The sequence below is a fragment of the Stigmatopora nigra genome, chromosome 23 (genome assembly GCF_051989575.1).
Source record: "Stigmatopora nigra isolate UIUO_SnigA chromosome 23, RoL_Snig_1.1, whole genome shotgun sequence".
Classification (NCBI taxonomy): Eukaryota; Metazoa; Chordata; class Actinopteri; order Syngnathiformes; family Syngnathidae; genus Stigmatopora; species Stigmatopora nigra.
In genome coordinates this window covers 3,435,761-3,462,185 of record NC_135530.1, presented here as the reverse complement: position 1 = coordinate 3,462,185, position 26,425 = coordinate 3,435,761, and the positions used below count along the sequence as shown (strand labels likewise).

Genomic DNA, 26,425 nt, shown 5'->3' with positions numbered 1-26,425 from the left:
CCAATTTATTAGACTAGTATCGAGATCGACATCACAAAAAACATTGTCCGTCTCTTTAAATCATTCCCTCACATTGACAAAGCCTCTGGTGGTCATCTGTCATGAAAATACTATAACCAATCCAAATCTTTTCCACATGAAAGTATCCTACAGTTACCGTATTTTCACGACTATAAGGCGCACCCTCAATGAATGACATTTTTCCCATATATAAGGCTCACTGGATTATAAGACGCACTGTCTATTTTGGAGAAAATGTAAGACTTTTAATTGCGCCTTATAGTCGTGAAAATACAGTATGTAAAATAGTGTATAATAAATGACATGACTTAATACAGACATGATGATTATCGGAATCATTGACTGAGTTGCTAATGCTAAATGATTTTTTTTTCCCCCCTCTGGTGGCGACTGCCAGCTGGATTTCTCTTTACATGTGACACGTGGCAAAGAAGAGGGCTTCACAACAAATACAAACAGTCCCTGTGCGGCCCAGAGTGTGCGTGTGAGTGAATACATTTGCCTAATAAGGTCGAATGGACTTGCTGTTCATCAGGACTTTGATGGGTCCCCTGTTTAGCCATGATAAGAGGATGATTGACACATGACTGTCTGACCTCAGTGGGTCTGTGACAGGAGGATAGACCTCAGGATGTGTATCTATGTGTCTTTGTGTGTCTTTGTGTGAGAAAGGGAGTGTATAAAAGAACGTGTGGGCTCAAGATAGTTACTAATAAACGAGTCGACAATCAGTTTACGTAGCTAAATTGTAGAGGTTGACATATTCGCTGATTTGAACTCATTCACTGACGGGCAGTGTAGTTGGAGAGGACGGGTGGCAAACTTGAGGGGCCCGGGCCAAGATTTGACCTGGAATATGTGTTGTCAGGCCCGAGAAAGATAAGTTTTTGGTTTAATAGAGATTTTCTTGTAAAAGTTAAGTTATGGGCGTAATATTGGGATTTTCTTGTAAGTCAACGGAATGTTTTGCATTGAAATGAACTAAAAAGTAATTGATTTGTTCTAATTAACTGAAAAAACAGTCAAAATAGGATATTGGATTGGAAAAAATGTTTTGTTTTGTTTTAATTCGCCATCTATTAACAAAGTAACACATAAGTACTGGTTTAATATTATTAAAATGTGTTTAGTAGTAGTGAAATAAGACATATTTTGCAAGGGGAGAGAGCGGGTGGGACTTTTGCATGGCAACGCGCTCGTAACATAAACAAATTTAAATGAACTTGGATTACGATGCAGAGTATACATGTATATTAATTTTCTTTATTTTCCCCCTTTATAACAACAACTATCCTTTTTCAATAAATTTTTCTGTGTTTTTAGTTCAAAAATCATTTTGTAAAATCTAAAAATACATAACAAAAGCTCAAATAAACATTCTTTTAGATCTATAAAAAAACAGGAATATTCAGGTCTTTTAACCCAGTTCTTTTAATCCATTTATAAAAAAAAAAATCGAAATATTATATCTAAAACGGTCCAGCCCACATGTAATCAAGTTGACGTTAAAGCAGCCCACGAACCAACCCTAGTCTGCCACCCTTGATGTAGAAAATTCCCACAGTATGTGCTGTGGTAGTCAGCAAGTACCACAAAACATCCATTGACAGCAATAGGCATGTTTTCACAGTGTGTCTAATGATGTGCAAATTGTCAAATCTGCATGAAAAAAGAAACCCCTTTCCTTACATTCCTCAGTATTATTCAAGAACCAACCCCCCCCCCCAATATACCCATCCATGTGGGACCAACCGGCGCGCACCAGCACTTACCGCAATAGAGAACCAAAAGCGCGGTGAGAAGCACAAAAGCCCAGAAAGTTGACGACATCCTTGGCCAGCGACTGCCGTCTTTACGCGTGTCCAAGCGGGTCAACGATGCCATGAAGGGGGGGGGGGCACCCAAAAGGTACAACGTGAGCACCAAAGGGGTACACTTAAAGAGGAGTAGGGTGTTTAAATTAAAATACAATTGGCTCACAATCCAAATAAGCTCATTTCTCCATGCGTTATTTCCTCTTGAGGAGCAAAAATGTCCGACTGGAGTGGGAGGAAAGATGGAAAAAAAAAAAAAAAAGGTTGATCTGCTCCTGCGCTGGTGCGATTACCGGTGCGCCAAAGAAAATATTACATCCTTCCACGCTGTTCCTTGAATTTATTTCCAGGACTTAGACTTGTCCGCTTTTCCAAAAAGTGCTTTGAATCTTAATTTTCCAACCAAAAAGACCCGCCGGTGGCTGATTGTACTGAGTGGATGCTCCCAGTGTTCAATCATCTGTACCGCAGCGTCGTAAAAGATCCTTCTTCACCTGTGTGGTTGCCGGATGAGGTTTTTTTTTTAGTATCGCGCAATGGGAAAAGGGAAAGGGAGATACTTGAAAATGACAGGTTTTTTTTTTTCTCTATGCAGTTCCGTGTTCAAGCGGGAGTGCTCGGAGGAGCGGCATGGGGGGAGCCGGATGGGAAGTAGATCATGGTGGAAGGTGGTGAATGCATGAGAGTAAAAAAGAGCGAGTGTGTGAGAGAGAGGGAGAGAAAGAGAGAGAGAGTGGAGGGAGGAACCGAGAGAAGTGCGCACCATCAATGGAGTCCAAAGTGATATGTTCACAGCAGATAATCCAAGGGTGTCTGTCGGACTCGGGTTGGTTCGCAGGGCGCTTTAACGTCAACTTGATTTTATGTGGGCTGGACCATTTTAGATATTATATTTAGATTTTATTGTTTTATGAATGGATTAAAAGAACTGGATTAAAAGCCCTGAGTATTCAGTTTTTTATGGACCGAAAACAGTGTTTGTTTGAGTTTTTTTTAAATATATTTTTGGATTTTACAAATTGATTATTGAACTAAACAGAAGAAAAATGATTTAAAAAGGACAATTATGGATTTAAAAGGGGGAAAATCAGGAAATGTAATATACATGGGACCATTTTAGATATAATATTTAGATATTTTTTTTAATAAATGGATTAAAAGCTATGAATATTCAGTTTTTAAAGACCTAAAACAATGTTTATTTGAGCTTTTTTATATATTTTTAGATTTTACAAAAGGATTTTTGTACTAAATATACAGAAAAAATGATTAAAAAATTACAATTATGGATTTAAAAGGAGGAAAAACAGGAAATTTAATATAAATCTATACTCTTCATTTAAACATTTTAATTGTTTTAATTCGCCATCTATTAACAAAGTAACACATAATTAGTGGTTTAATAATACTAAAATGTGATTAATAGTACTAAAATTAGACGGATTTCGCACAAATCTCCCACACTGCATTCGAACACCATGGACAGCACCAACTTCAGAACCTTGGACAGCGCCAACAACAAGAACCCAATGTAGAATGAACTATTTCCCATCAACACCAATTGAACTTCAACTATTATCATTTCCACCGGGTGAACAATTAATTAACGGATAATTATCCCGTTTTTCTGCCTTTCAGTAACGAGCTCCTAATTGGGCATCTTTTTAAACAGACTATAAAAGCACACTCATAAAATGGCCGAATATGCTTTTCTTTGTAATCCGGTAAATCTACGTAATTGCTCCGTTTGGCTACTTACAAATTCTCCGTGAGGACTCATTGGAAAGAAAGCGGCTTGTGGATTTTTTACTGCCTAAAAGAGAACAACTTCATCAAGTCGCTCCCTGCCAAACATTTATTACACCCATCGATAAAATTACAACCTTGATAAAACCCTCTGACTTGTTTACTGTTTGTTACTACCTTTGTCCTTTGCTAGATTACCACTATTGGATGGATATACAGTAGTACCTCGACATATGAGTGGCCTGACATATGAGCAATTCGAGATATGGGTAAAATTTCAGGGCAAATATTTATCTTGAGATACGAGACAAATTTGATATATGAGTAGACAGCGGATGCAACTCCCCGCAACTCCCTCGTGTAATGTTTTTGCGACCACTGGGCGGAGCATTGCATTTTTTCAGTGTTTTTTTCCCCCTGTTAGTCAATGCGAATGGCGAAGATTGTTCGATAATATGAGAGGAGTATTTACTACTTTTTGTTGGCAAGTGGTCATGCGTTATCCTATTGTGAGGACATTTGTGAGTATCATTTTGGGAATATTTTGAAGGGAATACAAACTCAAACAACCCTTGATATTAATTGAATGTCAGTGTAGAGGCGGGGCAAAAAAGAGCCAACCAGGGAGTAAAAAGATATGAAAATGTCAAACAAAATTAGAATTAAGTTTAGTGTTAGGTTCGATTAAACTTATTTTTGAGTGTCTGCATCGTAATTCAAGTTCATTTAAATTTGTTTATGTTATGAGTGCGTTGCCTTTACATTTTAGTACTATTAAACACATTTTAGTAATATTAAACCACTAGTTATGTGTTACTTTGTTAATATATGGCAAATTAGAACAAATAAAACATTTTTTTTCCAATCCAATATCCTGTTTTTAGTATTTTTGCAGAGGTTTAAAACAAACTAATTTGTTTTTAGTTCATTACAATGGGAAACTTCCGTTTGAGTTACAAGAAAATCAACATACAAGCTCAGTCCCGGAACGAATTAAGCCCCTATCTCAAGGTACCACTTTATAATGTCTATTTCAATTCTAAACAATATTTGTCCTGGAGATTTGCACTCAAGCTTAAATATGCACGTTTGTTCTATGCATCCGCTCGGTTGGTTTGATCTCTAGCTGTCTTCCGACCAGTTATAATCAAACCCGCTATTTCTTCCAAAATCTAAGACATATACTCTTTTAGTAACCCGAATTTAGCAGTGAGCTAAACTTTAAAAGGTAGAAGCCAAGCCGAGCTTGGCTTCTCCACAAAGTTGCCAGACAAAACAAAGCTTAAAATGCATGCCTAGTACAAAGACATTTATCTTCTCTGGCGACCACAGTTCCTGTCAAATGTTCCAAGATCTTTGAAAAGTAGCGATGAGAAAACATCACATTATTCTTTGGCATCATGAATCGACATGGCGCTAGCTAGCAGCTCTGTTGACTCCGCGTGTTGCGCTCCGACGCCTTGCAATAACGATCTGGCCTGTGCGCAAGTTCAAATAGATTTGACAAATATATCCGTAGAGTCGGAACGGGCGCTTTAAACAATGCGGGAATCCGGAAAAAAATTCAAGTGAAACTTTCAGGAGATGTTTTGAGAAGTCAGACAAACGTATTCTTTAGAGATTAGAGTCGATAAAAACATCATGCGCCATTTTTGTAGGAAGCAGCATGGTAAATATTTTCTACCTTGTTGATACAATGTTCTTGACCAATCACAAGCAAGCTTTAGGACGACAACCTTTTGGTGTTTGAAGAGGTACAAAAGAAAAGCATGTGGATATGTATTTGATTCATGTAGTCATTATTGATAAAACGGCATGTTTCTGCTTGCTCGGCTACACATAAAGTGGCATTTTCTGCTTTTCAAAATATAATGGTACCTCGACATACGAGTGCCCTGACATACGAGCAATTCGAGATGAGAGGAAAATTTCGGGCGGATATTTATCTTGAGATATGAGAAAAATTTTGATATATGAGCAGACAGTGGATGAGAGATTCTGCATCGTATTCCTAGATCATTTAAATTTCTTTATGTTATGTTACGAGCACATTGCCGTGCAAAAAAGTGCATCCATTAATTCTCCCTTCCAACAAATCCGTCTAATTTTAGAACTATTAAACACATTTTAGTACTATTAAACCACTAGTTATATGTTACTTTGTTAATAAATGGCGAATTTAAGAAATAAAATATTTTTTCCCAATCCAATATCCTGTTTTTTGGTATTTTTTCAGAGGGTTGCAACAAATTAATTAGTTTTTAGTTCATTTCAATGCAAAACATTGAGTTACGAAAATATCGACATACAAGCTCAATCCCGGAACGAATTCAGCTCGTATCTCGAAGTACCACTGTATATAAAAATGTATCTTTTCATTTCATTTACACGCAGCTCTTGTCAAAACTTGTGTACAACTTTGCACGGCATCCGTTGCAGCTGAGAGCCGCAGGTAGCCTGTTTGCCACGATTGCACAAAAAAACAAAATGAATGAGGAGCTTTTACAAAACGCGTCGGAAATATTCTTGTCTTGCTTCGTCGATTCTATGGCGCCATTTGCATCTGATGAAAAAAGCGTGTATTATCCTATTATCGGGCGTATGTGGAACTAACGCGATGGCTAGCGCTCGTTTTCCGTGAACCGAGTTTCACCGAAGGGGGTACGACGTGAGGCGGTCTTTTTTTCTTTGAAAATGATCTGCAGGAAATTCTCTTTCTTGTGAACAAGGCCTCATTAATTGCCTTTGCTACGTCTGAAATGAACTATAGCGAATGCTTTAAGTCGACGACACCCAACTCATTTGCATGCTAATTAATATATTTGTGTGGAAATCCCCATAGCATCCACGCGCGCTTTCGGGAGGTGCGTTGAGAGCGCCGGGAAAGTGAAAATAAGCGTGGAGCGGCACCCTAATCAAAGCCACAGTGTGTGCATTTTCCTGTTGCTTCAAATCTGCCAAACGCAGTCTGACGCCCATAAAAAGAACATTTGTCGAACAGGAAACAACTCCTTAACCAGTGGGCATTGTCTTTTAGTACCGTATTTTCACGACTATAAGGCACACTTAAAAGTCTTAAATTTTCTCCAAAATAGACAGTGCGCCTTATAATCCAGTGCGCCTTATATATGGAAAAACACAGAAAACCAAAAACGAAAAACCACCACTGTCGGATTTAAAAAAATACAAACGCCTGAACTGAAACAATAATGTTAAATATGCAGATGCCATCTTAGTTTACAACTAATTCCATCATATAGCTCCTCCCCCACTGCAAGATTTTATACAAAAAAATCCAAAACATCAACAATGGCTGGCTCTAGAGGTGACTGCAAATTAGTGAGTGCTTCATACCTGGAAATCGATAGCAATTACCGTATTTTCACGACGATAAAGCGCACTTAAAAGTCTTAAATTTTCTCCAAAATAGACAGTGCAACTTATAATACAGTGCGCCTTATAACCCAGTGCGCCTTATATATGGAAAAAACTGAAAACCAAAAAACGAAAAACCACCACTGTCGGATATTAAAAAAAACAAAAACGCCTGAACTGAAACAATACTGTTAAATATGCAGATGCCATCTTAGTTTACAAAATCTTCCTAAAAGTCCGCTGAAAAACCATGTATTTTATGTCCCCTACACACAGGTGGCGACAAAGCTTTGCCTTTGTCCCAATTTTTTTTTTATTGAGTTGTCGCTCTTTAATTCATCAAATAATGCAGCTTTGCTCTATTTACTTGGCCTGTGGCAACGTGCCAAGCCACAGAGGCAAATACAAGCAAAGGCACCTGTTATCCATTTGTAAACGACAGCCTCGAAGATCAGCAGGGAGAAACAGGTGGGCCGCCCTGTTCCCACACTGTTGTTTACCTGGGATCAACATTTAGCCATGCTGCTGAAAGAAAAAATGTCCTTTTGGCTCGGGTGCCAGTGTTGTAAATGCTCAGGGCTCATTTTCTTGTAAGATTTCAACTGCATATGCCAAAATCAACCAAAAACTGATGAATTCATTTCTTGGGGGTCACTGTTGTGTCCTATTTGCATACCTGTCCATTTTTTTCATAATTTATATGTTTTTTGTATCATTTCAAATTGTATACGACGTATAACAACTTTTGGGCAGGAAAAAAATGTCGTGACCGGACGTTTGGTCGCCGGTCTTTTGGTCGCTGGACTTTAGGTCGCCGGACTTTAGGTTGCCGGACTTTAGGTCGCCGGACTTTAGGTCGCCGGACTTTAGGTCGCCGGACTTTAGGTCGCCGGTCAAATCTACTTAGATTTTAAACAGTAGTTAGATATTAAACTCTCTCTCTCTTAGATATTAAACTCTCTTTCTCTTAGATATGAAACTATATCTCTTAGATTTTAAACTCTCTATTAGATATTAAACTATCTCTCTTAGATTTTAAACTCTCTCTATTAGATATTAAACTATCTCTCTTAGATATTAACTGACGATTGGAAAAAAACACAGAAAAAATGCAATTCTTCGCCCAGTGCTCGCAGAGACATTACACGAGCGAGTGGCCATGATGTTTTTATGAGTAGCATCTCATGTCTGCCATCTGCTCGTATATCAAAACTTGTCTCGTATCTCAAGATAACCATTTGCCTACAATTTTACTCGTATCTTGAATTTCTCGTATATCAGAGAATGCTTCAACAACAGACAAGTGACAATACTACTACCTTCCTAAGGTGCATTTTCCAATCAATATTTTCAAATCCAACTGAAAACCCCTGCCATCCTTTAATATTTTTTAACTGGTGGACAGCCAAGCATAAAAAATCACAACCATTGAAGTGGATCAACGATTAAATAACAATCTATTTTGATCCAATGGGAGACGAAGCTGATTAGTTGGATAATGCGAAGAGGCGGTTAATTTATTCCAATGTTTAACAGTATATTCAGTTTTTTGTTTTTTAGCTCCATCCCATCATCAATCCCCCTTTTTTTTTCTTCAGGCTCGACGCTGGACGCCAATCTTTGCAAGGGACCTCTTGATGACAAATGCCAAACCGCAAAAAAAGCCTAAAACTACTGATCTTGGCTTAGGGGCCTTTTTTTTAATCTTTCAAATAAACCTTCAGCACAGGATGCCATCTTGGCATAGCATCGAAAAGGCAGAAGAAAAAAAAATGGCCCTAATTACAGCCGTGTTTCATTTTGCCAGCGTCCATTTTTATTTTGTCGTGATCCTAAAAAACTGGCTGAATGACTAGAATGGCAACAAAAGCACTTAGAGCAATTATACTTGTGATTAGCTCAAAACAGCATAGTTGCTGAGTCCTGTTGCTTGCCAACACACAATTACCAAGACAAAAGGCATGGATGGCAATGTGATGAAAAGATTATGTTACGAGTCATTTTCTGCTGCTTGCATTCATCGATATTCATGGTGGCTTCTTCCTCTATTCGCAATCCTCTCACAAATGACCTTATGACTGCCAATAGGAATTTATGCAATGCATGATCACTGAGTCACATAAAGATGTACTTTTAAATTGGACCATTTTAATGCACGGATGCGACGAGAATGCCGTTTTTTTTTCCTGTAAACTTTATAGTCGATCCGCGGCGGCCTAAGCCGAACGTGGCAGCTGACCTGCCTCTATCCGTAGATTTGAGTGGTTCCCATGTTACAGTGGTACCTTGACATACAAGTGACCCGACATATGAGCATTCTGTGTTGCATTTTTTCAGTTTTTTTTCTTCTGTTAGTCAGTGCGAATGGCGGAGCTTGTTTGCTAATACGAGAGGATTATATACTACTTTTAGTTGGTAAGTGGTGGTGCGTTACCCTATTGGGAGGACATTTGTGAGCATCATTTTCAGACTATTTTGAAGGGAATACAAACTCAAAACAACCCTCGATAGGTTGCATCTGAAAGTCAGGGTGGAGAAGGGGCAAAAAGAGCCAACCCGGGAGAAGAAAGGTGTCAAAATGTCAAACAAAATTAGAATTGTTGTGTTAGAATCGATTACACTTATTTTTTTTAGTGTGTCTGCACCGTACAAGTTCATTTAAATTAGTATATGTTATGCTACGAGCGTGTTGCCATGCAAAAAGTCTCTCCTCTCTCTACCCTCTACAAAATCCATCTAATTTTAGTACTATTAAACACATTTTAGTAATATTAAACCACTAGTTATGTGTTACTTTGTTAATAGATGGCAAATTAGAACAAATAAAACTGTTTTTCCAATTCAATATCCTGTTTTTGGTGTTATTTCAGAGGGTTGGAACTAATTAATTTGTTTTCAGTTCATTTCAATAGAAGCGTTCATTTAAGTTCCGAGAAAATCGACATACAAGCGCAGTCCCGGAACGAATTAAACTCACATCTCGAGGTACCACAGTACGATTTCAACGACCCACTTGGAAATGACCCCATTGGGGTTTCACATCACCTATTCCTCGCCCGCCTTATTGTTCTCACGTGGCGTTTAACCTCTCTAACGTCGAGAACCCCCTAAGGGTCGCCGAGGTCAGTCACGGGTCGTTTGTCCACCTGGCTGTCAAACGGGGAGTCATTAGAGTCACGAGGCGACGAGTGAATAAGTGTTCAAGTGTCCGGGACGACATGTCGGGGCGTACGTCGTAAATGACTGATAGGTAATGTCACAGACCACCTCTTCTGATGACTGATGCTTCCACCGTGTGGACACAGATGGCCTCCTTCACTTCTCTTTCAGACCATCTGTCTTCCTCTACATTAGCGTCTTTAAAGAAGCGTCCCTGTGGTGTTCTTCATATTCAATATGCTAGGGATGAAAGTGCGTCATTTTTGCACCCGTTTTTAAACTGTGTGTGGTCTCCAAGCCCCATTAATGACTTTGTTCTCTATTATTGGGACTATGATCTGAGAATGAGAAGAACTAAGAAAGGTACAAGAAAAAAATCTGCTAATATAGTCAATTGTGCTAATAAGTTTTCCCCCACAACAACATGGCTTCATTAGTTTCTTAAACTTGAAGTATTGGCAAATATACACACTTTCTGCTATTCACACTTTAACTATCCTTACATAAAACTTTCCATTAGTAATAAAGTGGTACCTTGACATACGAGTGGCCCGACATACGAGCAATTCGAGATAAGAGTAAAATTTCCGGCAAATATTTATCTTGAGATACGAGACAAATTTTGACAAAGGACGCGAGATGCTGCTCATAAGAACATCATGGCCACTGTCTCTCTCCCTGCAACTAACTTGTGTAATGTCTCTACGACTACTGGGCGGAGCAGTGCATTTTTTTGTGTTTTTTTCTTTTTCGGTAGTCAGTGCTAACGGCAAGACTATTGCTAATACAAGAGTAGTATATAATACTTCTCGTTGGAGAGAGGTTGTCTGTTTTCCTATTGTGAGGACATTTGTGTGCATCCTTTTGGGAATATTTTGAAGGGAATACAAAGTCAAACAACCCTCGATATTGACTGAAAGTCGGGGTGGAGGCGGGGCTAAAAGAGCCAACCCGGCCGGGAGAAGTAATCCGTATAATTTTGGTACTATTAAAAACATTTTAGTAATATTAAACCACTAGTTATGTGCTACTTTGTTAATAGATAGCAAATTAAAACAAATTGTATCATTCACTCAGTCAATCATTCTTATAATTAACCAGCATTCATGGAGCCAAAATTGTTACAATAAATGTCAGGAATGAGTAAATGATAAAGCCATTCACGCTGCCATGAGACAATATTTTCTAGTATTGATTATCTTTGAAAAAGTCTGTTAATAGTGATACTGCCTCAAGTCGTTGACTGAAACGTAGGACTGAGTCTAATTTCAGTTTGTACTTAGAAGAGGAACCATGACAACTAGACCATAATATTTACCAAACAGTGATCAAACGGTCATCCGCATCATTATAAAAATATCTTCTGCACGGACGCCATGATTGCTCTTTAGTAAGACATATTTCTGCAATCATTTCTTTCCTTTTGCCAATGTACATGTCCTACTATCACAAGTTTTTAAACATTTGGTAAAGATATCTAAAATCTTGTCAACAATTATTAATCAGTTATCAAGACTCAAATGGAAAAAAATCAAAATGATCTTAACAGTTTGATTCTGCATAGTAGAAAGTGAGAATGTGATTGAAGTTAACGATTTTGGCTTAATGCAAAATAAGAGAGACACTTTATCGTGCGACAAATCGGAATATGACAGTAGAAAAAGTAGGAAACTTTACCAAACAAATTTAAACCTAAGTAGAATTTGTAAGAAAACGGAGTGACACTTTGTAATAAATCAGAACTGTACTTCTAAGCACTTGGGAATTAATAGTTTCTATTAAAACTGTCAGAAAAATAGATTTTAGTAAAAAATAAACCACTAGTTATAGGTTACTTTGTTAATAGATGGCGAATTAGAACAAATAAAACATTTTTTCCAATTGTAACAAGAACGGTAACACCTGAGAAACTTAAAAAGAGAGAACAAATTTCTGAAAAAGCAATTTTTGTACCTACAGTAACTTATTGGAGGGCTGCAAAGTGTTTAATTTCCTGAATAAGCCATCATCTCGTGGGGAAAAAAAGACCGGCTTTCATCGGGAAGAATCCAAAAGCAGCTTTACACGACGGCTCAAGGCATCGCCCTGGGAGATTTACTAACCACGGAGGATCACAAAAGGTGTCAACGGAAGGAAGAGATGGTGGCAAAATGAAATGCAAACACAGCTGGATGATTACATCAGATACATGAGTCGTTTTTTTTTTTTTTCCCCGCCAGGTATGGCTAATTGCTTTGATCAAAAAACTGTCGAGTTGTTGCCGCTACGTTGTATAAACGGTGTGTTGAGACAGACGCAATTTGTCGCGAGGAGGACGATGAGGCCTCAAAGAACAAATAGTGTGAGACAAGGGGAGACTAAAACTCAGGTGCAGTCCATCACTGGTACCTTCAGGCTTAACTCAAAGATGGCTACCGTTGGCAACAATTAGAATTTGGGCTAAAGAAAACACAAGTCTGTGATGTGTATATATATATATATCTACCTCTACCTCTACATTTATATATCTCTATCTCTATATCTATCTAAATCTCTATATCTATCTCTATATCTCTATATCTATCTAAATCTCTATATCTATCTCTATATATCTATATCTCTATATCTATCTAAATCTCTATATCTATCTCTATATCTCTATATCTATCTCTATATCTCTATATCTATCTCTATATCTCTATATCTATCTCTATATCTTTATATCTATCTCTATATCTCTATATCTATCTCTATATCTCTATATCTATCTCTATATCTCTATATCTATCTCTATATCTCTATATCTATCTCTATATCTCTATATCTATCTCTATATCTCTATATCTATCTCTATATCTATCTAAATCTCTATATCTATCTCTATATCTATCTAAATCTCTATATCTATCTCTATATCTATCTAAATCTCTCTATATATCTCCATATCTCTATATCTATCTCTATATCTCTATATCTCTATATCTCTATATCTCTATATCTCTATATCTCTATATCTCTATATCTCTATATCTCTATATCTCTATATCTATCTATCTCTATCCACTATCTCTATCCACTATCTCTATCCACTATCTCTATCCACTATCTCTATCCACTATCTCTATCTACAATCTCTATCTACAATCTCTATCTACAATCTCTATCTACAATCTCTATCTACAATCTATATTTACTATCTCTATCTACTATCTCTATCTACTATCTCTATCTACTATCTCTATCTACTATCTCTATCCACTATCTCTATCCACTATCTCTATCTACTATCTCTATCTACTATCTCTATCTAATATCTCTATCTACTATCTCTATCTACAATATCTACTATCTCTATCTACTCTGTGTATATAAATACATACATACACACATACATGCATATATTATGAATTATAATCTCAATCTGGAGCTCACGAAGAGACATGTGGTCGAAATGCACGCACAAATCACCAAGGGAAATGAAATTAGCTGAATTCAATAGACTCTGCAAAACACATGACGGAATTAGGTTGGGCCAGCATCTACATTATACATAAACCCAGATCTGCAATTTACAAGGGTGAACATAGAGCACACAAAGGCTGCTTTGGGTAGAGAACTCCATAGAAAAGGTTACATCACAGCAACCCCAACTCCTTACGCATTCATGCCACGGATAAACGGATCGATTCTCAACCCGGGGATTCAATAGTAACCACATTAATCTAGCGCTGGGCATAGCCGGCGCGTCTAGCAGACAGTCACTCTGTCAGCCATTCTTCTGTTGCCTGCCCGGGATCGCTATCGCTTTACACAGAGAATCGGCTGGTAGTGGTGCACTAGTCGCAGACAGGAATGAAGAAATGAAATGAAATGTCAACATATTGTTATGCCTGCCCTTTGCAAAGTGCCCGGTCGCGTGTCTGCTAAATCAAACGAGGCTAGAAGGCAAAGTTCAAAACCCTGTGTGGGCACCTTTCTGAGAATGCGAGCTACGATTTCCAGCATAGAATGGAGGATTTATAAGGCAGATTTAGCGGAATTTAAGTCAAGGGTATGGTAGCGGCTTAGGAAGGTAAGTAAAATAAATAAGGGTGCTTATTGCGAGTTGACAGTGGGTAAAATATCAATGAGGTTATCAATGAACTGACATTGGCTCGGCTATCAAATAAGCACTTGGAACGGAATTATTTCTTCCTTCCTAAAAGAAATGACATCCCATCGTTATTTAGGGGATGTTTTGTAAATGATTTGCGAATAAAAGAAACCTCTAATTCAATTTTAAATGATAAATTAGCATCTTTGATTAGCTTTAATGGAAAATATAGGAAAGAAGGAGGAAAGAAAGGAGGATTGATATTGTGTACAGGTAAAAAATATTTTTGGTGAGTAAAATATGGCTAAATTCCCAAATAATATGTCAATTATATGAGGTTATTATTGATAATGTTTTATGTGTTGCAGCAATAGAGGTTTTATAGCCAAAAAATAGATTTTGAGGGTTGGATTGATTCAGACAACTGAAGGCGTCGGTAGGAAATTCACGGATCGCCACTGGATTTTATAACAACCAGATACAATTACGAATCATGCAATAACAAAGTCAACAAATAGATGAGAACAAAGTATGTTATAGTTTGTCTTTTTTCGGGTGATATATTTTTCCTTTTTCCATTTTTTTCCCCATCAGTTCTTCATTTTTGCGATACTTCATTTAAGCAGTCATGTTATCAGACAAACTACACCAAATTCCATCTATAATTGATTAGTATTGTTGGTGGTCAAAGAGAATCCCTTCCAGCAAACCGTTAACATTGTAATGAATCCTTTAATTTGCAACTCAGGTTTAATTCTGCGCTGTGCTTGTTGCTTAATTTAATGTAATTCCCGCTGCTTCCTCACCATCTCCTCAGTCAAATGGCCCCCGGGGAGATTTGAAGAGATTTATTTGTTATTGATTTGAATTAGGGAGCTTCAAAACACAGCTAAATGGATTTTGATGCCCAGAATAAATGCAAAAGACACGCAGATGATTTCAAATGAGTTTGATGAAACCAGCAAAGCTGCTGCTCGAGATGGATTACACTTTAAGATCATCAGCTTTACTGATATGCACGAGTGGACTTACACTAATAGCGTGCATTTGTGTCTGTGGGAGGATTCGCCTGACTGCTATTTAGGCAATTCTGCCTTCACTTTACTGTATGGAAAGTAGAATTCTACACTTTATATTATTCCGTCCAATGGTTTTCCAAGAATACACACACACACACACATACGGATGTCATGGAAGCACACATTCTGAATTCAGGCAGAGATAAAATATTTAGCAGCACAACTGCTCACCGCTATATCCATCTTTAATCTGTGTGCACGAGTCAAACTGCACCGAGGGCTGTTCGAGTTGCCATGCGGAATAAAATTGCAACAACTACAAAAAAAAAAGAAAACAAAGTACAGTGGTAACTCGAGCTTAATTCGTTCCGGGACTGAGATTGTATGTCGATTTTCTCGTAACTCAAACAAAAGTTTCCCATTGAAATGAAATAAAAGAAAATAATTTGTTCCAACCCTCTGAAAAAACAACAAAAACAGGATATTGTATTGGAAAAACATTTAGATTTTTTTCTAATTCGCCATCTATTGACAAAGTATCAAATAACTATTGGTTTAATATTAGTAACGTGTTTAATAGTACTAAAATTATACAGATTTCGTAGGGAGGAGACATTTTGCATGGCAACGCGCTTGTAACATAACATAAAAATATTTAAATGAACTTAGGATGGAGACATACTTAAAAATAAGTATAATTTAACCTAAAACTACATTTAATTCTAATTATTTTTTTACATTTTGATACCTTTCTTCTGCCAGGTTGCCTCTCACATCCGCTGTTGCTCGTATATCAAAAATTGTCTCTTATCTCAAGATAAATATTTGCCTAAAATCTTACTCGTATCTCAAGATAAATATTTGCCCAAAATCTTACTCATATCTCAAATTCCTCGCAAGTCGGGGCACTCGTATGTCGAGGTACAACTGTACAACAACTACCTTCTATGAAATTTGAATCATCCCCCCCCAAAAATAACACTTTAACAGATGTTTTGTTAAGGAAGATAGCTTTGGATCAAGATTGTTGCAGTCAAAGGAAAGGGTTGTTACAGATGATTATTTCCCACTACTCTGTGCTGTTTGGTGCCAATTTGAAAAGCATTTTTATTCAAAAAGCTCACCTGTGGCAGAGTCAAATCGAATTTGAGCTGATATAGTGAGATTTTTTTGTTTGTTTGTGCTGCCCGCCCTGCAGGATTCCTATCAAAGAGGGTCTGTATGTGATTGGTTCCACCCCAGCGCCGCCTGGTCCCATTTAGATAATAAAATGCCCCGCAAGTCTCAGGACGAGATGCAAATAACAGACAGATAGAAAGGAGGACAACGATAATACAGACTCAGACGAACAAACCTGACGTTTGAAATATTTTCGACTCGGAAATCTTTCTTTCTGTCATAAAATAAACCGAAAGTTAGGTTTTGACATATTCACATGCCACCAGCAGTCAATGAAAAATGCACAATAGATATAGCCTTAGTGTGGATTCCATTAAAATACATGACAAAGGCTTTGGTGGAGGTCAACACTATCCTGAGCACCGTCTAACGTTATTGTAGGTTTATTTATTGCCTATCAATATCAAGGAGGAGAGGTTAAAATCATGCACCAACACTGCAACACTGGAATCGTACATAAAAGCACCAAGTAAATAATGGGTATGTGCAAGGTCTCCTATCGTATTGTATTGTTGTTTGGATGCAATCACTATTCAAAAGTTAAATTATTTACTACGAAGGCTAGTGAAGCGAACATGAAAGCTCACTCAGCGTATAATTGTATATACGTACAGTATGAGAATATTACAACTGAGCTATAAGTAGGTTTACAAGTGCATGATGACATCACAATGTCAGGAGAAGATACATTTAGGGACTAAAAAGACAGGAGCAAGGCAGGCGGGTGGATAAACTATATATTTAATGCAGTTCATTGCAAAGATTGTATACTACTAATTGCAATTAATTTAAAATCAATGGGTAGCCTTAAGTATTATTAAGTTCTTCATTTAGCTTCTGGTTATTGTCAATGCTGAAGATGACTTCCAAGCCGTTCCTTGTAAAAATTAAACTTAAGTACAGTGATACCTCGAGATACGAGCTTAATTAGTTCCGGCATTTAGCTCGTACGTCGATTTTTTTTGTAACTCAAACAATTGTTTCCCATTGAAATTAACTAAAACGAATTAATTAGTTTCAACCCTCTGAAAAAACACCAAAATAGGACAATGAGTTCGTCTGTTTTTAAAAAGTTTCTATACTAAAAGCCATTTCTTTACCATCAATACTAACCACGCACATAAAAGACAATTGCACCATACTTGTGCCGACTATTAACAACCTGGCAAACATTGCAAAGCAATCTGGATGGCCAAAAACAACAAAGTCAGTCATGATAGCGACTTGTGATTACCATCACATCTGACGACTGCAATTCTGTTTTATAATAACGCAACAAATACACACAAATGGAACACTAACACAAACGAGATCATTAGGAAACAGTTATTTTCTTAATGACCTAGATACAAGGGTGTCAAACTTGGTTTGCGGGTCGCTTTAACGTCAACTTGATTTCACGTGGGTCGGAACATTTTAAATATAATATTTAGATTTTTATTTTTTATAAATGGATTAAAAGAACTGGATTAAAAGACCTGAATATTCAGTTTTTTATAGATCTAAAACAATTTTTATTTGAGCTTTTTAAATATATTTATAGATCTAAAAAATGATTTTTAACTAAAAAAAATCAGAAAAAATGATTAAAAATGACAATTATTGATTTAAAAGGGGGAAAATCAGGAAATGTAATATTTATCTATACTATTCCTCTTAATTTGATCCTAAAACAGAAAGTCAGCACTCATGATTTACTTTTCCGGGCCACACAAAATGATGCGGCGGGCCAGATTTGGCCCCCGGACCGCCACTTTAACACAGGTGACCTAGAAAATCTAGATATGAAAAAACACAGACAAACTAATATTGAAGTCAAAGTTGAGAAGAGGAAGAACTTATTGACCGAGTCTTTTTACTCCCTTGCGGAATTACATTGGCCGAATGCAGCCTGAATAGATAATACAGAATGTGTGTGTGCACTTGTGTGTTTACGCACTGCCATATTGAGTGGATTAACAAAGAGGGGTTCAAAGCCTGGCCGGCCGTATCTTGTTTATCAGCATCTGAAAGCTATATTTGGGACCACGGTATTTGTTTGCAGATTCCGTGTTTGCGGAAGAGAGGCACGTGTCAGTGTGGAAAAAGGTCGGCAAGCACTTGGACAACGCCGTCTTGCAAATGTTAAGTAGGTGCGCATAGAAGAACATCATTTACCTTGGCCTCAAGCAATAGGAAAAGTGTTCTAAAGTAGGCTACAGCAAGGGTGTCGGACTCGGGTTGGTTCGCGGGCTGTGTTAATGTTAACTCGATTTTATGTGGGCCGGATCATTTTTGTATATTATTTAGATTTTTTTTTAAATAAATTGATTAAAAGAACTGTATTAAAAGCCCTGAATATGCAGTGTTTTTATAGATCTAAAACAAAGTTTATTTTAGCTTTTTTAAAATATATTTTTAGATTTACAAAATGATTTTTTAACTAAAAACTGAAAAAATGATTTAAAAAATTACAATTATTGATTTAAAAGGGGAAAATCAGGAAATGTAATATACATATATACCCTACATTTTAATTTCATCCTAAAACAAAAAGTCGGCACTCATGATTTACTTTATCGGACCGCACAAAATGATGTGGCGGGCCAGATTTGGCCCCCGGACCGCCACTTTGACACATGTGGGCTACAGTGTTGTCCATTGACAAAATTTCTAGCTTTCTCATCAAACGTGGCACATCAACTCAAAAACATGACAATTTGAATGTCTTACCTTGAGCAGCGGATTCCATGTTGCTTCAAGACTTATGTCGTAAAATTTCCCGAATGAATGAATGAATAAAGTTATCCATCCATCAATCCATCCATAGGTTACGTTTAGAACTACATTTCCATCACCTCAATTTGCTTTAAACCTGCAAAAATTGAGAAGGAAAGGCTTTAAAAACAATTGAACAGATGCTTCACAGATAATGTCCATTTACCCAACAAAGATTAAACACAAATTCAAATTAATCAGATTATTACACTCCAACATTGGAAGGTTGGAATGTTATAATGACGACATGGCAATCATTACATAGAGCATAAAATAACAGTACAATTCATGGCTCATAGAATTAAGCGATCAAGGCAACACTGTATTTAGTGTGCTATATTTCCATGCATTTTACATGTTCAGGCATCCCATAAAAGAGCCTGCAAAAGAAATTGGCACTCAGTCAGCAATAGCAGCACAACATTTACAAGTGCACTGCTATTAAAGAGCTGATTTGCTTTTCAGGGTGACTTTCATTTGGCTTTTTCATTTGTAAGCATTTGATATTGCAGCAATATTAGTGTTTACACACATTCATGACTAAATTAAATTACTCTTTCAAAAAGTGGTGATTTAGTCAAGGTGATTTGTTTTAATACTGTGGCACCTCGACATAAGAGTGGCTTGACATACGAGCAATTCGTGATACGAGTAAAATTTCGGGCAAATATTTATCTTGAGATAAGAGACAAATTTTGAGATACGAGCAGACAGCGGCTATAAAAAAAAAATCATGGCTTCTGTCTCTATCCTTGCAACTAACTTGTGTAATGTCTCTATGAGCACTGGGCGGAGCATTGTATCACTCCCGGAATGAATTAAGCTTATATCTCAAGGTACTACTGTAGATTTTCACCATTGTACTTGAGAGTACTCCTCACATTCAACTCCAGAACTGCCTATACTATTCAAACTTTTTGTATTTCATAACTTTATACATTCAAGCACCATCCATTGAGAATTTTGCAGTATTTCCTGTTTTTTTTTTTTTGGCACTTTGAATGTAAGCCCCCCCATGAATGGAGTCTTTTGAAATAATTTTTATGTCCAAGGTTACCCTGACCCTTCATTTCTCAAAGGCCCAGGCAATTTTCTACTCACAATCGCTGGAGCGGCGAAATTGTTGTGAGCGATGTGATGCCTCTAAATAAGCTTTTGGCAGAACACTTCTGATGCTCACAGCATTTCGGGAGGGTCGGTAGGCAACAAATGACAGATGACAAGGAGTCAATGTACGTCCAAGAAAGCATCATAGTCCGTCCGCATTGTGTTTTGGGCCTTTTGCACCAAAATCCAAAGCAATGGCAAATCCTGTTGTGTGTATGCTCATCCGGTCATGTTTATTTTTCGTGTGAGAACTCATTTTTTTCAGTGACGGCCATCTTTTATCTAACGCTATCCCACTGCTCTTCAGAGTTGTTTCATGCTTGGTTGAAACCTATCATGATGGGTCTGGACACCGTGACGGCATAGCGAAGGAAAATGGTGTATTTTTGAGGGTCACTTGGTAAAAGATCCGCCTGGCATTTTTCTTTAGTATTTCAAGGAAACTTCAATTTAAATACTATTGATGAGGATACACATAGTAATTGATAGAAAGAGGGAAGATAGGTTAGACCTATGTACGGCAGATTGAGTGTGTTTTAGTGATGTACAGAGCAGCCTATACAGTGGTACCTCGAGATATGAGCTTAATTCGTTCCGGGATTGAGCTTGTATGTCGATTTTTTCGTAACTCAGATGAACGTTTCCCATTGAAATGAACTAAAAATGAATTATTTAATTCCAACTCTCTGAAAAAAGACCCAAAACTGTATATTAAATTGTAAAAACATTTATATTTGTTCAAATTCGCCATCTATGAACAAAAAAACAGAACTAGTGGTTTAATATTACTAAAATCTGTTTAATAGAACTAAAATTAGGATTCCGCCAAGGGTAGGGAAAGAGGGGATAACTTTTTGCACAGCAAAGGCTGCAGAAAGGCTCAAAAATAAGTTTAATCGAACCACATTTTAGTAATTAGTTACAACCAAATCGACATACGAGCTCAGTCCCGGAACGAATTAAACCCATATCTCAAGGTACCACTATACTTTCTCTAGTTGTCTTTCCATGAGTCTTCTCTTCAAGATTAACAATCCAAAGCCACCAATTGCAGGTTGCATCTAATTTTCCATCCCCCAGATCTTCAAATATCGCAATCATTACAATTCAAACGGACCTATTTCAACGATGCTTTTGAAAACCATCATCTGATCACTGCAGTTGATTTTGAAGGACCCATGGGAACCCTCCACAGAGTACTTCCTGAGCTCTTCTGACTCACTAAAGCCGTCTCCATGGGGACGGTCTCCACACAGGTACCTTCACATGTCCCGTCCTGTTTCTCCCTTGGCTGATCAAACGCAAAAGATGCTGTCAATCACATGCAAACCCCTTCCAATCTGGACTTTCTTGTTGTCCCCACCATCCTTACACTATCTACCTCCCCTTACACATCAAAGCGAGGGACGACAGCTGTGGGGCCATAGATCTAAACAGCGAGCAGGCCGCCTTGGCAGCAGGTGAATTAATCCACCCTGGCATTTGAACCCCTTGGGGGGGCTTCCAAGGAGTTACATCTGCCCGTCGTACAGTCCTCTCGCCAATTGATGGACGCTCGTAATAGCAGTAATCTGTCATTTCTCAACAATTACAATTAAAAGTATATTTTTGGGACTGTAAATCTCTCCCTAAATCTCACTAGTTAAAAAAATATGATGGAATTAGCGTTACCTAGAACTCGCAATGGTAAGGACTCTCTGATTTGGAGGATTTTTATCTGACTAGGAAAGCTATCAAAACCAAAAGTCAATGCTCTCGTGAATGTGAACGATTACTGCATGCAAAGTTGGGTTTTATATCCTTTTCTGAAACACAAAAGGACAACATGCTGAAAATGGGCTGCATTGATCGCCCTCACAAACAGCAGACACACTTTGAAATTGCTGTTTAGCCTCGCTTTGCATCGGTTTTACCCGCTTTCTCACTTGCCTTTAGAAGGGCGAGCCGTTACCGCTGTCTTGCCATTTGGCAGCAGGAATTTGATTATTTTAAAGGCAAGAATTCATTGGGAAACTTTACCGAAATTCTGTTTATTTTTTTTTGCAATCTCACAACCAAGGACTCCAATTTACAGAGACCTTGTAAGTCAAGACCTTGAAAATGTAGTCTTAACAAGTGACTGAGAATGCAAGGCTAGTGATTACTTTATGTATTTAAATGTTTAACTTTTATTTAAATGTAGTTTCTGGTCCTGTCTTATAGTTTTCCTCTGATGAATTGGTTGTGCCATCTTCATTTAGTGATCAGAAACAAGCACATAGTGATAAATTGTTGTTGTTGCTGATTACCACATGGGAGCATTTGCTTGATTAAGACTAGCTTTGTACTGATTTTATTATTGTTATTGATTGATTCATTTATTTTTTACAAAAGCTCAATTCCATATGAATTAAATTACAGTGGTGCCTTGAGATACGAGCTTAATTTGTTCCGGGACTGAGCTCATATGACTTTTTGCACGGTAATGCACTTCTAAAATATCATAAACAAATTTAAATGAACTTGGATTACGATGCAGACACACTTAAAAATAAATTTAATCTAACCTTAAACTAAACTTAATTCTAATTTTCACTCGTATGTCAGGTCACTCGTATGTCAGGTCACTCGTATGTCAGGTCACTCGTACGTCAGGTCACTCGTACGTCAGGTCACTCGTATGTCAGGTCACTCGTATGTCAGGTCACTCGTATGTCAGGTCACTCGTATGTCAGGTCACTCGTATGTCAGGTCACTCATATGTCAGGTCACTCGTATGTCAGGTCACTCGTATGTCAGGTCACTCGTATGTCAGGTCACTCGTATGTCAGGTCACTCGTATGTCAGGTCACTTGTATGTCAGCTCACTCGTATGTCAAGGTTCCACTGTACTGTCCTATAGTTCAGAAATAGCTGTATCGTCACTAATAAGAATCGGAAATATATTGCTAGCTTTTCACTTTGACGTAAAAAAAAAGCATTAAGCGCATTTTTGGGGACGATAATTTGCAATAGCAGCAGCTATCAAAGGCAATTTGTATGTATGCACTGTAGCTTGGCTTTTCAAAGCCCTAAATGCTACTGGGCAACCTTTCCCTGTCGATATCTCCCCCACAACCCTTTTCTCCTCTGGCAGCCCCCAAGACCATATTTCTACCGTCAGTTGAGATCCATAGCGAGAGGCAGCCAGCTGGCTTCCATTTCTATCCCCAACCAGAAAGCCATAGGGCTCTCTCTATCCATGGAAAACTGAAATTTGAGGCCAGGAGAATCACACTTGTGTCATTGTGCCAAATAGCAAAGAGCCATTAAGCTCTTGATGCATGGTGGAGTAACAAAAGAGCATGAAATGTGGAAGAAAAATACTGGCAGTTTCTGTTTTATTAAGATAATTGAAGGTGAAACAGTAAAAAATAAATAAAAAATGAAAAGCACCTCTACTGTGCATTGCAAAACTATCCTATTCAAAATACTTGACTGTAGTCTCTATACTGTAGAGTTACTTAATGTTCTTATGCTATGGATCAATGGCAAATCAGTCAATATATTTTGCCAACTGTCACAAATGCTGCATAGATTTTTTTACGCTCCAGAACATATGGACATCAATATTCCAATGCTTCCTCCTTGTTCAACTTTATTATATATTCACTTGAATAATCTTTCTCCCTCTATGAGATAACCAGCCAATAAAATGTAGAGCCGCTTGCCTTCCAAGGCTGCTTCAGGAAGCCGGCTTTGAATGTTGTCCCGTGCAGCGCCATGCAGATAAGAGTACGCAAACCGTAGTGATTCATCCTACCAGTTAAAATGGGACCCGCTAGTTTGCTTATTCCATTTTTCTGTAGCCAACGTTGACCGGAAACATTGTCACCAGCCGACTCTATTTTACACTTTGCCTTGTACCTGGCAATTCCCATTTTATGTCTGCTACGCTTGCAATGATAAGTTTGCCTTCAAAGCAGATATTTTATTCGTATTATCTTACGGATGATAGCGTTTAAGAAGACATTCCCAGGCCAGCCCTCTTGACAGCAGTAGGGGACAACAAAATTAAAAGCTAAATCCCAATATTTTGTAGGCTTATGCTCTTGTTCTTCAGGAATTAGCTCTGTGAAATTTTAGTTCTATTTAATATATTTTAGTATACTATTAAACCACTAGTTATTTGATACTTGGTTAATAGATGGCGAATTAGTAGATATAAAACATTTTTTCCAATCCAATATATTATTTTTGGTGTTTTTCAGAGGTTTGGAATAAATTAAATCGACATACGAGCTCAATCCTGGACGAATTAAGCTCGTATCTCAAGGAATTATACTTTTTTAGAAACTATTGATAATAAGAGAGCATCATGTCAAAGCTGTAAACTTTAATACAAGAAAATATGAACTGTCATTAACTGATTGAATTAGTTTTTGCGTTATTTTGACTGGATTAGGAGAAATTGGTAAAAAAATAAGGTTGAAAAAGATTTGGATTACATCATCAAGCTTAATTTAAAAGGTCATTGATGTGTGGCTCAGTTGGATTTAATTGCGACAGTTACCATCTATCTTGCAATGATAGAATTTAATTCAATCAAATGAGTCAGAAAATGTCTATGTAAACAACCCTTTTAAAGATGTTACGAAGGAAACCTTTGAAATCTATGAGACGGAAGCAAAAAAACAACAATTTAAAAGGACTTTTAACTTTGTTTTCCTCTCTCTAAAGACATCTTTCATTGCTAGTTGTTTGCTTGTGCATTCCCAAGAGGACAATCCCAAGAGACATACGAGTACATCACGGTTATTTTCTTGAACAAGTATGGCATCTATGCACAAATGAAGTGAAGGCTTAGAAACTCCCAAAGGGAAGTTAAATCGATTGTTTCAAAGCATTTCATGGAGGTCGCTGCCTCCAGACTGGTATTTGTTTGCGTCAGATTCATATAGACTTTACCTTTTTGCAACCTTTCTTTTCGTTTGGATGGTCAGAAAAGAGTGGTGCAGTGGTACCTTGAGATATGAGCTTAATTCGTTCCGGGACTGAGCTCGTATGTCAATTATCTCGTAACTCAAACGAACATTTCTCATTGAAATGAACTAAAAACAAATTAATTCGTTCCAACCCTCTGATAAATAATCAAATACAGGATATTGGATTGGAAAAAAAACATTTCTATTTGTTCTAATTTGTCATCTATTAACAAAGTAACACATAATTATTGAAAAAGACATTATAAAGTTGTACCTTGAGATAGGAGCTTAATTGGTTCCGGGACTGAGCTCGTATGTCGATTTTCTCGTAACTCAAACGAATGTTTCCCATTGTAATGAACTAAAAACAAATCAATTTGTTCCAACACTCTGAAAAAACACCAAAAACAGGATATTAGATTGGAAAAAATGTTTGATTTGTTCTAATTCGGAATATATTAACAAAGTAACAAATAACTAGTGGTTTAATATTACTAAAATGTGTTTAATCGTACTAAAATTATACGGATATGGAATGGGGTGATAGGAAGAGGCGGCTTTTCTCAGGGTTGTTCTCCTCACTTGGTGCCAAAATTTGTAATGCAAGGTATCATTAGCGACTCTTTGTAAAAATGATATTGCGCTTAAAATCCATCAATAGAAACTTGCCAGAAAGGTAGGTAGATATTACGCACCTGTGACCTTGTTAGTAACTGGCACAAGACTTTTTTTCAAATATGAAATGGTCCATTAGGTGGGAAACTGACCACATTTACAGTCAAATAATTGCAAGATTGTTGCATCAGAGGTTCAGATGATGAACAAAGTGGAGCGCTACATCATATCTCAATGGGAAATCAGCAGTGAAGGTAATTGACTTTCCACATTCTGCCTTTCCATCAGAAATAATGTGACTTGATACAGCATCTACCGTGGCTCAGGTTATTTAAAAAGCAGCAAGATGAGTTTCATTTAAAACATAAGCGAACCTCTTGCAGTGACATGCCCAAATTTGGTGGTAGACAACGATTTCCTCTTGTTGTCAGGAGGTAACCATTAAGACTAATGTTCTACGATTTAATGGACACTTTTGTGGCAAGTGGAAAGCAGAGAAATGTTTAATAAGCAAGACAGTGGGTGAGAAGAAGGCACATGGAGCTATGTATGATTAGATATCACCTGCAGAGGATTCGTGCCGGATGTATATGGATCACCTACTGAGTGGAACTTTAC

The 26,425-nt window shown here is 37.4% G+C and overlaps 1 protein-coding gene across 3 annotated transcripts in view; it reads right to left on the bottom strand.

The window, feature by feature from the left end:
• The window catches only part of tafa5a (TAFA chemokine like family member 5a), a 116,284-nt gene extending 90,700 nt beyond the window's left edge, over nucleotides 1-25,584 (bottom strand). The window contains exons 1-2 of one of the 3 annotated variants that reach the window (XM_077710039.1): nucleotides 25,467-25,584; nucleotides 19,098-19,239 (exon numbers count right to left, since the gene is read on the bottom strand). In XM_077710039.1, the coding sequence (XP_077566165.1) occupies nucleotides 19,098-19,116 (19 nt within the window). In that variant the 5' untranslated portion in view covers nucleotides 19,117-19,239; nucleotides 25,467-25,584. Of the gene's footprint in view, nucleotides 1-1,793; nucleotides 2,527-19,097; nucleotides 19,240-25,466 lie in introns of those variants that run through there. The other 2 variants (XM_077710038.1, XM_077710035.1) reach the window with 2 other exon arrangements.
• Between the last annotated feature and the right edge of the window lie 841 nt (nucleotides 25,585-26,425).